This window comes from Vanellus vanellus (genome assembly GCF_965231255.1).
Source record: "Vanellus vanellus genome assembly, chromosome: 2".
NCBI classification, from domain to species: domain Eukaryota; kingdom Metazoa; phylum Chordata; class Aves; order Charadriiformes; family Charadriidae; genus Vanellus; species Vanellus vanellus.
The window spans coordinates 27,293,731-27,310,164 of NC_138906.1; the positions used below are offsets into that span (position 1 = coordinate 27,293,731).

At 43.4% G+C, this 16,434-nt stretch overlaps 1 protein-coding gene across 1 annotated transcript in view; it reads right to left on the reverse strand.

Moving 5' to 3' along the window:
- The window catches only part of CALCR (calcitonin receptor), a gene marked incomplete at both ends in the record, with an annotated part of 174,480 nt that overhangs the window by 29,313 nt on the left and 128,733 nt on the right, over positions 1-16,434 (reverse strand). The window contains one exon of the mRNA XM_082480051.1: positions 11,886-12,012. Within this exon, the coding sequence (XP_082336177.1) occupies positions 11,886-12,012 (127 nt within the window). The remainder of the gene's footprint in view (positions 1-11,885; positions 12,013-16,434) is intronic.

Sequence of the window (16,434 nt, forward strand, 5' to 3'; positions counted from 1 at the left end):
CTCCTCGAGGAGAGTTTGCGCTGCTTGCCGCAGAGGCCAGGCATGATTTACTCAAATTCAGTCTGAAGGCAATACGATATATTCTCAGACATTCTCAACTTCGCATTTTAAAGGAGTAGCTTGAAGTTTGATTACTGATCTGCCTTACACAATTGTTTGTGTCTTTTTCTGGCTATTAGAACGCTATGCTATGAAAATATTCTTAAATTCCAAGTATCCGTATGTTACACAAATAAGGAATAAAAGGACTTTCCAAAGCAAGGCAGTGCTAAGTATTGTAGCTGTAAATCACTGGCTATCAGAATGCCATACCATTATACAATATATCTGCTATGAGTCATCCATTAAATTGTGTTCCAGTCAGAAACCTGGCACACAGGGGCTTGGGCTAAGATTAATGTTTTAATATACTTTTAAACCACTTACAGAACAAAATGTACACAGTTGCTCAGAGGGATCCTAGGTTTTGTGTTACAAGAAAGCAAAATATGAAATTAAACAACAGTGGGTATTTTTAACAGCATCTGTGGCCATGTCTATGCTATAGCGAAGCAGCCAGCCCAGAGTTAGGCATTCTGGACAGTAATTAATACAGCTCAATCTGCACATCCTTGAGTACTGGCTGCCGTAGCGATTGCTCTCCTGGGGCTGCCGCTTTGAGCTCTGCAGGGCGTTGTGCCAGGCTGAGCTCCCACAGGGTTCCCGTGGCGCATCCAGCACCACCAGTACCTGGCGGCCACCAGCTCCTCTCCAGTGGGGGGGACTTCAGTGAGCATCATGCAGGGTGCGAGGCAGAGCAAAAGGCAGTGTCACCACCTCTGACGAGCTTGGTTTCTGAGCTGGGGTTGCCAAAGGGAGGCAGCTTTTCAGGAAGACATCTTAAGTATGAGAGTGACTGATGGAGGAGGACAGAGAGGCCACCAGAGAGGGGCACCAAAGAGGAGAAAACAGGCAGTCAGGGTAGCCTAAGAAAACAGTATAGGAACTACTGGACCTGCTGTTCATTTGGACCAGGAATGGGGTGCGAGTACCCAATGAAAAGCGGTAAGAGCTTCAGTTATTCCAGGCACCTCTCCTCCACCATCACACTGAGCAAGAGTCACCGGGCACAGGGGGATGGGACAAGGCAGAGGTTACTGAAACGTATGTTCATGCAGTCCCTTGGCTGATTTTGCAGCCATACCTGAGCTCTGGGCATGTTGCTGTTGTGCCCTGAGCCAGGCTAGTTTAAGCCTATGTGGAGCATATCTAACAGCTGACTGTACTTACGCTTACGTTCGAGGTGTAAGATCTAGACCTGCAAAGGTGTTTCCTAGGAACTAGGTACACATACAGCTTTGATGACATGGATGTAGCTACTCCATGATTCAGTTAAATGCTCCAGGGATTTTCTGATGATATGACTAGGATTTGTGATACTAAACATAAACACTAAGCTGCCTCTCCTGTAGTCAAAAGATAATGAGACAATACAGGTGATGGAGATTACAGCAAAAATTATGTCATCAGGTATGAGATACCTAAAATAAGTCAGGTGGATTGTGCCTTGAATGTGCCTTTGTCTATCTTTAGCTTTAAAAGGTGTGTGGGGTGACTAGTTCAGCTGTACATATCTACAATACATGTGTCCAAATGTAATACATACCTGACCTTAAACGCCTACGGGTGTTCTAAGTCTCTAGATGCACTCAGAGTCCGCTCCAGTGCTTTTCCTGGGGTGACCCGCTGGCAGGGGGAGCCCCCAGCCCTTTGAAGGATGCTGGGGAGAGGGGACACCAGGAAATTCAGAAAACAGTCAGTTGGGTGTATGCAACCATAAGCTATTCAGAGGTGAAATGGTAAGGCAAGGAGCTCGATCATTCAAATGACTGACTTGTTATTGGTTGATAGCTCATTCTGGCAACTAAAGCTAAAGGCCATGTACACAATTAGCCCAAGCCTCTTCCCTTTCTTCTCCTGCTTAGACTCATAGAATCATCAATGGTTTAGATTGGAAGGGACCATAAAGATCACCTAGTTCCAACCCCCCTGCCATGGGCAGGGACACCTCCCACTAGACCAGGTTGCTCAAAGCCCCATCCAACCTGGCCTTGCACACTTCTGGGGATGGGGCCTCAACAACTTCTCTCGGCAACCTGTGCCAGTGCCTCACCACCACCATAGTGAAAAATTGCTTCCTGATATCTAATCTAAACCTACCTTCTTCCAGTCTGAAGCCATTACCCCTTGTCCTATCACTACATGCCCTTGTAAAAAGTCCCTCTCCAGCTTTCTTGTAGGCCCCTTTCAGATACCGGAAGACCATCATTACTGTTTATCCTCCCATACTCTTACCCCATGTGCTTGGTTGTCACCTGTAAAGACACTTTGGGGCCCTTTCATTTATTTATCTTCTGTTTCAGGCTACACCTGTTTGGTCTTAAACACCTTCAAAAGGAGCAGGGTGGCTAGGTCATGACTGAAAATGGGCAACAATACAGGTCTGCACAGCAGTCAACAAAGGGCAATGAAATAGCGCAGATGGCATTCATCTCACCTAACCTGGATGTCTGACTTGATGGTATAGATGCGTAGACCGAAGCCGTCCCTGGAGAGGAAATGAGCACTCTGCATTTAATTCAACTGACCTGTTTTAGCCACCTGCATTAGAGCAAGGGGAACAGTCTCCTGCCTGCACTGGCAGCACTGCCATTTAATCAGATAAATCCCAGTGAGAAAAATAGCTGCAGCAGCACAGTTTCAGGGAGAATTACTGTGTTTTGGAAACATTATGGTACTGTCCTTCTGAGGGGAACTTCATTTGGAAACGTCCATCTTTTGAGGGATTTTGAAAAATTTACTTTCTGGCCAATTTACACTCAAATTTCTCACATTTTAGATAGATCCTTTTAAAGACACATGCTAAGGAAAACTTCGAGTTTAAACTCCAAATTAAACTCAAGTTTAATTTGAATTATCTTGAATTAGTAGTTGCTTCTACAACAGCAAATTTTCTAAACAGAATTGCTCTATATTCCCTGAGAAACGTAAGCTGCTTAAATGTGCTGTTAATGTGGGAGGTGGTGTGTGGAAAGGACAGGAGCAGGAGTTCATTAGGGAATGCCATGTCCATACAGCGTAGCACAGAATCCACCAAAGAGGCAAATGTTAGCATTTGCACTTGTTGATCTGACATTTAAGGAGAAGACGCTACTTGACATTTTTCCATGCCTGCGTTTTTAGGAGCTAATGATGTATCATCTATTCACCTTTCAGTCTCTCAGATGCATAGGAGACATTGCAATTGACAGAAATTTATGGTCATCCAGGTCCCACCCTACATTTTTAGGTCATCTTCACTTTGTAATTGCAAACCTCTCCCATCTCTTGAGGAAAACCAAAGGGAAAAATGACAAAAAGCCTCAGTAAAGCATGGAATTAGTGTCCAAACTCAGTCAAGCACAACTCCGCACCGGGGAGGACTAACAGCCTTTCAAGGACCACTACAGCTCAGTTCTGAAGGAAAAATAATCTTGAGCAGCAGTTCTGGAGCTATGTCATGAATTTTAGCAAATCTGGAGTGGAATCACTAGGATGGATATTAGGAAAAACTTCTTCACCAAAAGGGTTATCAAACATTGGAACAGGCTGCCCAGGGAAGTGGTTGAGTCACCATCTCTAGAGGTATTTAAAAGATGAGTAGATGTGGTGCTGAGGGACGTGATCAGTGGCGGTTTTTGGCAGTGTTAGGTTAATGGTTTGCCTCGATGATCTTAAAGATCCCTTCAAACCTAGGTGATTCTATGATTTTGTACATACAGCCAGCGTGTGGTTTGCTACAATAACCTCATATGAAAACCCCAGTGGTTGCAAAGGGCCACTGTGGCCAGACAGGAGAACGGCAGTCGATGATAGTAAGACCAGGGATGCTGAGAGTTTGCTGATTTTGAAAACTGCTGTCCTGGGAGTTCTCACTTCTCACTGCCACAACGGCAGAGCTTCAGGGCCCAGAGACAGTGGAGGTGCACAATAATTAGGCAGAATGACAGGTTAAATCAGACTTTTCACAGAGACATTTAAATCTGCAGTTTGGCCTGTGTGCTGGGTATTTGGCCTCCATCCTTGCTGTGGCTGAGAGTGCGGGTCTTCCTCGTCTGTGCAGAAAAGATAGAGGCTGAAAACCTGGGAAGAAGCCCCACAACCTGATGCCCTCACAACTTCGGGACAACAATGCATTGTGCAGTGCAAAGTCCTTTCTGGAATCACATTTCTGGAGGAAACAGCACTCTGCCTCCTGAATAGGAGACAGCATGTAGGGATCACACTGCTGAAATACCATCCGCATGATCTGATAGAGCCTGGCTTATTTTGACATGAAATACCTTGGGACTGGGTTACGTGAAAGCTATCACCCCTCGCTTTGTGATGCTGCAATAGTTTTAGAAACCTAAGCCTACCAAAAGATGCTGCTTTGAAAAAGAACAAGTGACTGAAATGTAGACAGAATAATTCCTGAGGAAAGTAAGATGAGGAAATTTGTCCCAAAATAAATACTTATTCTTAGACTGTTAAACCTCTTTTTTCCCCTCCTGAGGGCAGCATTTAATTTGATGGCGCTTTCCCATTAAGAAAGCAACCATAATAACATTGTTGAGAAGGCTCAGATCTTTCTCAGAGATGGTGACTGACTCACTTTGCAGCCCAGATTCAGTTGTTCCACATAAACCACAAATACTCTTCACAGAAGTGTCGTTTATGAATGCTGTGGATGTCCTTTAATCATCCATACTTCATACCCTGGGCATGGCATGCCACATCAGATCAGTGAATCTGACACCACCGGGATTACATGGTGCTTTGTTTCCTCCATTACTCCGAGACTTCTGAGAATATAAACAAGTACATAAAGACCTTGGGAAAAATGATGGGAATTACTGCTCTGTTTCATGCCATTTAGACCCTGACAGATCTGTCTTAAAATGAATGCAGATATTATTCCAGCCAGAAAATTTGTGAGAATTCTTTGAATATTGGCTGGTTCTGAATTCACAACGTCCCTTAGTCTGCATTAATCTCATTGAATCTCATGGGAGGGGGAAGGCTTGATCTTTCCTAGGAAGAATGGAAGAAGAGATTCTGCTTTACATCTGAATTGCTGCAGTGTTACGCCAGTGCAACCCAGTGATTTCAAGGAGGGTGAAACTGGTGCAGCACAGTCCTGGCACTGCCCATGATCTTACTGCTGGCAGAAACTCCATTCGCAAATGATTCACCAGCATAAAAAAACCTCATCCTCTTGAAGGTGAACACATATTCCTGAACTGAAGTGACAGTCATTCCCTGCCTCCAAGGAAGGTCACAATGCCCTTTGCTTGCAGGCACAAGACTCTGTGAGTGATCTCGCACCGGCTGTGCCTCAGTGCCAGGGCTGGAGAGCAGGAGATCCCGTCCCCACGCATCCTGCACCATACTACTGCATTTTCCTTGTCGCTGCAGCTTAGCAATGCTGGACAGGAAAGGTGAGAGGAAGTCTACACTGCAAATGCTGTTAGGAAGCAAAGAATTATACCCTGAGAAGTGCAATTCTGCTGATACTAGAGAAATACAACGGCAACAGGAGGGTGTTCTCTCCGTGTGTCAGTCCTGTTTTGTGGATGAGGGCAGAGGCAGATAGAGCAGGAATTTTCTTTCCCTGTCACCTCCTGAGGTGACCTCCCTGTAAGGCACATGCACATGCACCATGCTTGTCTGCACCTCTCAGGTTCAACCATCACACCTATGAACCTCAGAAATGTGATATGGTGCTTTGTAGTCCAATTCAGAAATGCTCCTTAGCTGGGACAGTTTGTCTCTAAACCTCAGAATTAGAGCCAAGCCTTACTGTTCTCCCTCTCTTTCAGTGACTACACTGGTTCCTGTTTCAAAAGAGAGTTTGTGAGTCTCCTGTCCCGGTATAGCATTTGCTATGTCAGGAAAGAACTTGTGTTGCTCAAATACCTGCTCTTCTCTGCTTTACTGGTGAAAGCTAATGACAAGACAGGTATCTGCCACAGGGGAAATAGGAGGGATGGGAGACATGAGCTTGTCTTCATGAACCTGCTCAGGGAAAGGAAAACTAGTAGGATTTGGGTATTTATTTGTAGATGATAAAAATTATTCTGGGGCACCTACAAGGCTAAAGCACAGCCTCAGCCCTTCGCTTGTAAATGATGAATTGGTGTTTGGTTCACTCGCCCACATCAGGCACTCTTGCTCTGTTCTACTTTGAACAAAAGATGCCAGAATTTCATCACTGAACATGGTGTGGTGAGACACAAACTGGTGGAAAATCTTTGACTTCAATGGAGTTTGGTGTGGGTATAACTGGAGACTGACTTTGGCCCCCTTTGACTTACACAAAAGCAAGTAATACATTTTACTCTATCCAGGCCAAACTTGCTGATCTAGTTTGTCCTAGTGAAGACAATGCACAAATATAATCTGCTAATGCACAAAATTTGCAGAATTTGTAAATTCACAACTACACACCGGGCCTGGTCTCACCAAGCCTCATTCCTATACCTGAGGCAGAAGAAGGGTAACGTTTTAAACAGCCAGTTGGACCCTTCATTAGATGAAGGACTCCAAGGCAAGATGATGACAGCTTTCACAAGAACACCAACCCTCTCCTAGCGTAGGAGATACACTAGAAGACTCAGGAGACATGACCACTAGGCATTGGCCAGTAATTCTCTGTTATAAGTTTGTTCCTTGGTTACTTTTGCATCTAGATGATACTCTAGAATAGCTTTGAGTCATCTCTTTGGTGTTAAACTGGCCGCAGAGGCCGCTGTAAGTAATCTATTGGAAGCAGGATAGAGGAATAGATATACCAAGATGAAAGACTTTGGAGATGCTTTGAGAGTGACAGGAAAGCTCTGGAAATAGTTACATTAATAAAGAATCAAATTGATTTAACAAGAATGGAGCCTTCTGAAGCTCTACTTTGAGCATAACGCATGAAACAACTCAGAGGATCAAAGCATCCTTCTCCTTTGTGGAGCTCCACCTCTGCTGCTTCCAGGGGCGCTGCACCATAGGAACTACGGGGACTACTGAGGCAAGCACAAGCCACATTGGCTAGCAGTTTTGCCATTTATCTTTACTGGTATCGCTATGAGCCCCTTATTTGAGAAAAATATGTTCTAAAACCCCCCAGGTTCTGCCACGGTACATCTGAAGGAACTGAAAGCAACAAGAGATGAGAAGGTAACATTTATATGATAAAAAGTCCTAAAATTAACACTGTTCCTGAAATGCTGTGAATCTTCTTTGTTTTCTTGGCTTTCTATTCCTTTGAGAATAGGGGAAGTCACCAGTATCGTAACCCCATAAATCACAGTAACCACCCTTTATACACTCCTCATCTTCCCACACAGCTTAATGTTTTATTTCTACTGTCTTGCTGTCTTAGGGAGAAAAAACTAATACACTGGGGTAGTCATGGTTTTCACTTGAATTTGCCAATGGTGAGATTATTTATAGTGTTCCAGTGTCCATGAGGATACTAGATTTTTTAATATTACTACTACCATGGCCTTGTTTTAAAGACTGTAATGCTAGTGGACATCGGCTTTTGTGCTCTCCTCCTCACTTTCTCCTGGTCTCACTAATAATACTGAGTGGGAAGCAGCTTAATGGTTTCTCCTGAAGGCTTTGCTTCCTGTCAGGAGATGGGTTTCAGACAGTACAGATAAACTGAGTGCCTTTTGTCATCCCACCCACAGTGATAGCAACGATACGACCAGTGGAAAGGACTGTGCCAGGCTCAGCCCAGCCCACACCCAACTGGTCCTTCCTGAGAAAATGAGATCATGGTGCTTGTAATAAAACATGGGTTGCTTTCAGTTGTCCCTTACCAGCTCTGTGTAAGAGAGGGCACAGATTATTTACACATTTAGGGCACAAATAAGCTGTGTGGCAGAGAGCTGGGACTTAACAGTGAGACTGGAGCATGCCTGAACAGATGCTGGGTCCTTACTCTCTGATACACCATGGCCAAGCACAAGAGCCCACGCAGGCCTCACAGGAAATACCAGTGGAGGACTCTATAAAACTGCAATTGAAATCAAAACTTTCACACCATAAAATGCCAGAAGCAAGGGTGAAACTACTACATGAAAGGTGAAGGGGCTACAGAAGAGCTGAAGAAAGAAGAGAACAGATATTTAGGACAAAAGGAAATGGCCTCAAGTTATGGCAGGGGAGGTTTAGATTGGATATTAGAGAAACTTTCTTCCCAGAAAGGGTTATCAAATGTTGGAACAGGCTGCCCAGAGAAGTGATGGAATTGCCATCCCTGGAGGTATGTAAAAGATGGGTAGATGTGGGTGCTTAAGGACATGGTTTAGTGGTGGTTTTGGCAGTGTTAGGTTGATGGTTGGACTCAATGATCTTAAAGGTCCCTTCCAACCTAGGCGATTCTATGATTCTATAATTCTATGATATCTCCACTGGAAAGGGAAAGTAATAAAAATACAGTAAGATCTCTTAAGACTTTTCTGGAAGAGGTTCTAAGTACTGAGCCATTTCTGATTTGTGACCAAACTTAGTCCCATCTACAAACATATTTATATTGGTGCCCATGGAGCTGCTCAATTATTCAGTTTCTCATTAGCAAAGCTATCCCTCCAGTCATTAGCTGTATCTTTCGTTACCCCTGTCAGTAATGAGTATTAAAATTACCAGTCTTATGAAATACAAAAAATGAAAAATACAGATCTGATGCGCAAGACTATATTAATAGATTAGGCAGCAAGAATTTTATTTACATTTCCAGGGTTCCATGAAGAACCTAATGTTCTGTTCACAGATCATTCTTCTTCTGTGGGTCAGTCTTATTTAAGAAGGTGACAGAAGATACCCCTTCCTATAAAGTCTGTTCCAGTAATAGTGCAATTAATGCAGTTGCTACTTTAGATACAACATGCAAAAAATTAGCTCACATAACATTTTTCAGTATATGTAAGTAAGTGTTCATACATGTCTTGTTTATTTTTGTTCAAGTGTCCCTGAACCTTTTTCTTTGCTTCTTTGCTTCTTGTATGGCCATCTGGGCACACATCCTTCTTTTCCATCATTTCAGATCCAGATAAATTCGAGAGAAAGAGAGAGAAAGAGAAAATTATATAACCAGAAAGCAGGAAAAAATTATGTAAACCAGCAAAAAAGATATAACAAAAAAGTGGCTTGACTTACCATTTTACATGAGCAGAACGATCATCAAAAGGTTTAACTCTGCAGCAAACTATATGTGAGTAAAGATGCACTATGGCCTCTCCTCGTGTAAATGATGCTTTGCATTGTCTCACATCTTTTGTGTCTGGATCACAGGGAGAATGTGGGTGTCCTGGTGTCAGGGATGAATTTCCTCTCTTGATCCTCCTGTCTTTTCTCTTTGTTATCTAACAGAACCTCATTTCTGCTATCAAAATTATATGGATTTGTTGATATCCTCATAAATATGTATTCACTGTAAGTGTTTTCCCATGGCATTGCATATTTAAAATCTATTGTGAAACTTTAGGCAGAACAAAAAAGCTGGAGCTATTGGGGTGGAAACATATTTATTATTTTGCAGAATAAATACCACCAACTTCATCTCTGTATATGGCCATTACATAAGGGGTATCTGTGACTGTTCGAAATTCCTTCTACACACTTCAGTATTTCCCTATATATTGAAGGTAGGAGCCACACACACGAGCCTGTCAAGCTCAGACGATGCACAGGTGGAAAGTGGACAAATGCAGAAAATGACAGGAAGTCAGTAGTCATATTAAAGTGGACTTAATAAAACAGAGGGTGCAGCAGGGATGGATAGAAAAAAACCCAAGCTATAAAGCATTTGCTCTGTTAATCGGCATTAAAATGAAAATATTATGGGAATCTACCTGGTGGAATAATTAAGTTTTTAACATAAATCCTTTAAGTCTTCATATACTCATCTAGAGACTATATGTAATTTCATCATGCGTTAAAAACTTGGTTCTTCATTTTCTTTTCCCAATCGTGCATTTACAAATTTAGTATGTTACTAAAGTAAAAAATACACTTTCTAGTAATGTTGGGAGACTTCAAGCATATTAACAGGTAGGAAGAGAAATCTAGAACACGAGGCAAGATCCATCAGTGCTGTACCCTCACCCTGTACTTGACTGCAGAACAAAAATGGGAGACCCCGGGTCTTCTGGTCCCAAGTTACATACCTCCCCTCTAGGCAGCAGTTCACTGCTGAGTCAAAGACATGCAAATTTGGTTTGGAAGAAGAAAGTGCAAAACCAGGGCTTTGTTCATCAAAGCATGTGCTTAGTTAAGTAGCTGCGGCCAGGTTTGCTAACACAGCTATCTTCAGTAACATTAGTGGAAGGATACAGCTTGGGCGACTTCCATGACTATATTCAACACTAAGGGTCCTCTTCATATTCCGGCTGGAGACCTGAAAGCCGACTGCATACATGAACCTCTGCACCACTCTGGGGCTCCACGGCCTCCAAAGGTAACTAGCCACTTCTGTCATTTCTATACTGACTGTTGCCATAGCAACAGAGGTTGGGGGTTTCATTGGGTGATGCTCAGGTGGCTACATGGCTCTACTGAAGCCTCTGAGAGCTTTGTCATTGACTTCACTGGGGTCAAGATTTCACTTCAAATGAAGATTCGGCCCAAAGGCACTAGATACATTTTTTTAATGAAACCATAGAGCATGAGAGTCCTTGCCGCAGCCTCAACTTTTAGTTTGAAGCACTTCAGATAATTTACTGCTGCTGTCAGGAAGTATCATTCTTAACCCTGAGGTAATGATCTTACTTCAATTTAGGTGCCTGATATACTCTGCCAGCTTTTTATCTTCAAATATCAAGTGTATTTTCATTGCATCTCTCGCACCGGCTACATATGTATGATGCTATGCAGTAAGGAGAAACAAAACGTGATTTTTTAATTATTCTTCTGCTCTTCTATTTTTTAATCTCTGGATGGTCCCTGTGACTGGTGATGTTTTCTTTAGCCTATATATTTCCTGTTTTAATTAGCTTACTTAACCAGCAAGCTTTAATCAGCTTACTTAACTGGCACGCATTTGAGAGACACACACGTGATCAGATAATATCAGGTGCTAATGTCCAATTGCTTTCACAAAATTAGAAGCGGATAAATGGTTGAACCGTAACTGAACGATCTTATTAGAAGACAAGCTCATCAGTGTTGTGACGTAACTTGAGAGATTCCTGGGCTTGCATTAATTTCACATCAGCCAGGGCTGCTGTAATGACGGTGAGCACAACGCGATTGCTCTGTTAAGAGAGCAAGATGAGAGCTGGTGACTGAGATCTGCCACACATATTTATCAGCTGAGGGGCTGGTACAATTTGTACCGCTATCTAAGAGCAGTGCAGCAAGCTATTGCTTTGATTTACCACCTCCCAAGAAGAAAAAAAAATGCAGCAAACGGATCTTTTGGGGGGATTTTGAAAAAAGCCATATCCCTCTCCATCCCTGCCCCTCCCCAGCAAGTGTGTCTGTGAGAAAGGGCAGGCGGCCACCAAGGGCATCTGTCCCTTTGGGGGCTTTGTTGGGAAACGTCATGTAGTTAGTGGTGAGAGCGGTGGGAATCTGACACACGTTCTTACGGACAGACCGGTTGGAGGAAGTCTAAGGCTTCTTCCTCTTGTACCAGATTCGAAGATTTTTACTGCTCGGTGAAAGATCTGAGCAAGGTGGAGTGAAATTCTCAGAATCTGCACCCTCCATGCTGTGTGTTTTACCCGACGGCTGTCATTAACTGGCGGATGGGAATGCCTGGTTTCGGCAAGGCTGTAGTAATTTTACTTGGGTGTTAAGATGGAGAGGAGTCATGCAGTACTTACAGGATCCCTTTTTACAAGGCCCGGGTTAGGCACAACAGCAATGAGGTGGGCAATGGTAAACACGGAGTTCAGCACGTAAGAAAAAAACAAATTCTTATGCAGGGTTATCCTTTGACAGCTGAGGCTCCTGAAAAATATGTAGCACAGATCGTAAATCAGTGTTTTTCTTCTGATGTCACTTTAACAAGCTCTTTCTGGCAACTGTCTCTCAAGAATGCCTTTTGGCGCGGCATAATCGGAAAATACATGCTCTGCATTGCAGCCATAACCTCTGACAAATTTTTGGTTTTGTTTTTACACCTGTTTATCACCACATGCTTTTTAGACCATGTTGTAAAGAGCCATCCGGCTACATTCTCAGCCCTTGATGCCTTTCTTTATTTCAGGGTAATCAAGATATTAAGTGGGGAAGCAGAACCCCGAGAATTATTAGATGTGCATGATACAAGTAATGAACATCAGGAATACTGCTTTATAAGTAACTGTTCCCTGAAGACTCAATTTCTCAAATATCGAGATGAACATTATTTGCTACTTTAGGAATTAGTGGTGAGACAGGATGGGAACTTCGGGCAGGAATCCCCTTAAATTACAGGGGGATTTGGGCTGGTATCCTGCATGTTTCTCACTCCAGATGAGATCCCAAAGCAGAAGAAGTTGTTTTCCTGCTCAGGAGGAGCAGCAATCTTTTCTGAATGACTGATTTTGAGGCGGGTAGGATTTCTGCTACTGTGGGTAGCAGAATTTCACAAGAGAAGTTCGCAGAATTCTTCTGCAACCAAATCATGACTGCAGTTTCAGACCTAAACTGTCTAATTCATGCCCAAGTCCTCACGCCACCTCCTCAGCTACCCTTGATGCAGAGAGCAACACCCCTGCAGTGCTCCATGCCCCGGAGCACAGACCAGGGCTGGCAGGAGGTGATTGCAGAAAGGCAATTATGGAGTTTTTAGATAATGCTGTGATGTCTGTATTCAGTGATCACTGACAGCAAGCAGGCAAAACCCGTAGGTAGAAAACAGCTAAGGAGCAAGTATCGCTGTCTCAGCCTGGTACGCCTCCCCCTCGGCACTAGGAGTCTTTTGCAATCTGGAACGGAGCACAGGCTGTGACTTTCTGATGCTCTGTGTGTGGAGGTTAGTGCAGAATATACTTTCTTTAAAAACGGAGAGTTAATCTACCCATCTGAACCAGTTTCTGCTTATTTTGCTTGTTTGTTTATGTATTGTTTTTCCCTTTTTAGCCCATTGGTCACCTGCCACTTATTCTTAGCTCTTCTTACACCTATTTTCTGAGTCATTGGATGGAATTCTTCCTTTAGCTTGAGGTCGTCTTTCTGGTTATAGTCATCATCATCCTGAAATCCTCATCACCTTTGTTGACCTCTTTATTTACCAAGACACCTTCTTTGGTTCAGGATGTCCATGAGATGCAGGTCCTGGAGGCTAGGAATGAGAGTATCTCTTTACACTTGCCCTGATTTTATATTCTTCCTTTAGCATTGGTTATTGGTAACTGTTGATCACCAGACATGGGGCTAAGCACACTTTCAGTTTGATCCACTGTAGGACAGTATATTGGGCAAAACAGACCATTCTTCGGAGCCACTTTTCCTACACTGTGTTCTGGTGCTCAATCCATCAGTATTTGCTCCCATCACAAACCCAGTTTAACATTCCTTTTCTGCTCCTAAGCTCTGGTCGTATTTATCCAGTCCTGATTCTTACTTTCTCCATATTCTCCATCACTATACTTTGCCTATGCTACTGACCCCCCTTTTCTTGGGACACTATCATATGCCCGTCTCCCTGTGTCTTTCTCTTGCAGTCCTGGGAACAGGATTGGTGTGAAGCCAATCCTGTTCCCAAGAAATAAAAATTTCCCTGTTACTTAGAGCAGTCTCTTCAGCTCCTGGCCCCAGAGATGCAGACCCTTGTCTCTCCAGCTGCCTCTCTACATGGCTACTGGTACACAGAGACAATCTTTTGTGATAATCTCTTCCAGGAACATATGCCTCCACTCCCATTCCTGCCCTTCCTCACTGCTGCAGTTGACTTTTGTCAGTCTCGCTCCTCTATTAAATTGGACTATCCTTCACTGCACGTTGACTTCATCTGCTATCCAAGCTCCTCTTCCTGCCTGCCTTCCTCTCTTAGTTTTACTGCTGTATTGCTCTCCTACTTTCCTCTCAGTACGTCCCACCTTTTTTCCTTGACTCCAGCTTTCATGTTAAAGACCTATCTGGATCATTAAGCATATATTTCCGTACTCTTACTTTTTAATTTGACCTTCAGTGTTTGCTGTCAAAATGGCGTCAGCACCTGCCTGACTCAGTCCACACCGAGAGGAGAACATTCTAGCAAAACTAAAACCCATACTTGATTCATCCTCTCTGCTGGTTTTGACAGTCATCTGTAATCTCCTTCTCTGACCTCTCTTAGCTCTCTTCCTGGCCCTCTTCCTGATTTCCTAATCATTCCTTCATGGTGTTTTTGAAGGCTCCTTTTCACCCCCCACCCATCTTTCTGTTTCATTAATCAGTATGCGAGAAGGCATCACTAAGCCAGTTATCCAGGTAGAAAACTTGTGAGTTTTTTGTGTCACTATGCCTCTAGCAATTGCGTCTCAGAGTTTCAGAGTCTCCTGTGCTTCCTGTGGTTCCCACGTGTCTCACATTTATCCTATGTCTCCTACATTTCCTTTGACAGAGATAGGGCCTCCTATCCACTCACAGAATCATCCTTACTTTTGAGTTCCCATCTCCACTTCGGTATTGCATCTAGGATATTTTGACTTCCAAGAACCTTTTACCATTATTTTCTTCATAGGTCTGGGCTGTGAATCAGTCGGTTCTTCTCATTCATGAATACAGAGAATACCGCTTTTCACACCCAGCCAGTTATTTTCTATCTCCTACCCACTTGTTTAGTTTTCAAACTATTTTCATGCTTTCTACCACGCTCTCCCTTACCTATCCTGCCATTCATTACCCTTCTTCAACTCCCTTTAAAAGCTTTGGCAACAATTAGACTGCAGGTGCATTCACAACATACCATCTATTATTCTGGCAAATCTAGACATATTGTACTCCCCATCTGTCTTTATACAAATGGCTCTGTTGTAATAATTCAATTGGAAGTGATTTGGAGTCAGGAGTCCCTTTTATATTGTGTGTTTTATCATATAAGATAATGGGGTCTCAGGCTGCAATTATAAAAATATTGCAATAATGTGATGATGCAGGTAACTGTTAGACACTGTGCTGGTTTTGGCTGGGATAGTTAATTTTCTTCATAGTAGCTAGTATTCGGCTATGTTTTTGATTTGTGCTGAAACCAGTGTTACTAATACAGGATGTTTTAGCTATTGCTGAGCAGTGCTTACACAGAGTCAGGGCTTTTTCTGCTCCTCACACTGTCCCGCCAGCGAGTGGGCTGGGGGAGCATTAAAAGCTGGGAGGAGACACACTGGGACAGCTGACCCCAACTGACCAAAGGGATATTCCATACCATATGACATCATGCTCAGCATATAAAGCTGGGGGAAGAAGAAAGAAGTGGGGACGTTCAGAGTGATGGTGTTTTGTCTTCCCAAGGCTCTTTGGAGCCCTGCTTTCCTGGAGATGGCTTAACACTGCCGGCCGATGGGAAGCAATGAATGGACTCCTTGTTTTGCTTTGCTCATGTGCATGGCTTTTGTCTTACCTAATAAACTGTCTTCACCTCAACCCATGAGTTTTCTCATTTTTATCCTTTTGATTCTCTCCCCCATCCCATGATGGGGGAGTGAGTGAGCGGCTGCGTGGTGTTTAGTTGCTGGCTGGGGTGAAACCAGGACAGATACTGTACTTTATGACCATTCTGTCTCCTGTTATGAGTTAGTATTGCTTAGTGATGCTCATCACTACTGATTCAGTATTCCTTCCTGAAAGTACTGCAACATCTGTGATGCCAGATCATTATGAATCTTGATACCCCAAAATGAAAGGAAAATAAATCTCTGCCAGGAAAGACTTATATGTGCGAAACAGCAACCTCTGCAAGCTGTTTGTTGCTGCCTCTACAGTCAAAGGCTATTATATGGCCCTGAAACCATCTCTTGCTATCTCACTGACTGCCTGATCGACAGCTTGCCTTCTATTGAAGGTCAAATAATTTATCGCTGTCATAGCCAGATGATAGAAAACAACTGAAGGTGACATGAACCCTGCTCCCATACAGCTTTATTCTCACTTTCTTATGATCATAGCTTGGTTTCCTCTTTGTCCTCCCATTTTGCAGCGCTTTGTTTTAATTCCTTTCTCTACTTCTTTCTGTAACCTTTGTGTCCTGGCTTAGTCATGGAAGGGGAAGGAGAAGTGGAGGAGGAAAGAGAGGAGGAGGTGTGTTAGTGTCTGGAAGGCTGCTGCAAAGATGAGTCTTTCAGCACAGCCTGGGACCAGTCAGAATCGCGCATTGTCCATGACTCAGAGCTAAGAGTGAGTCAGACAGCCTGATTCTGCCTTGTTTGCCGCAAGGAATCACTTTCTTGGTCCATTTTGGGTAGCCAA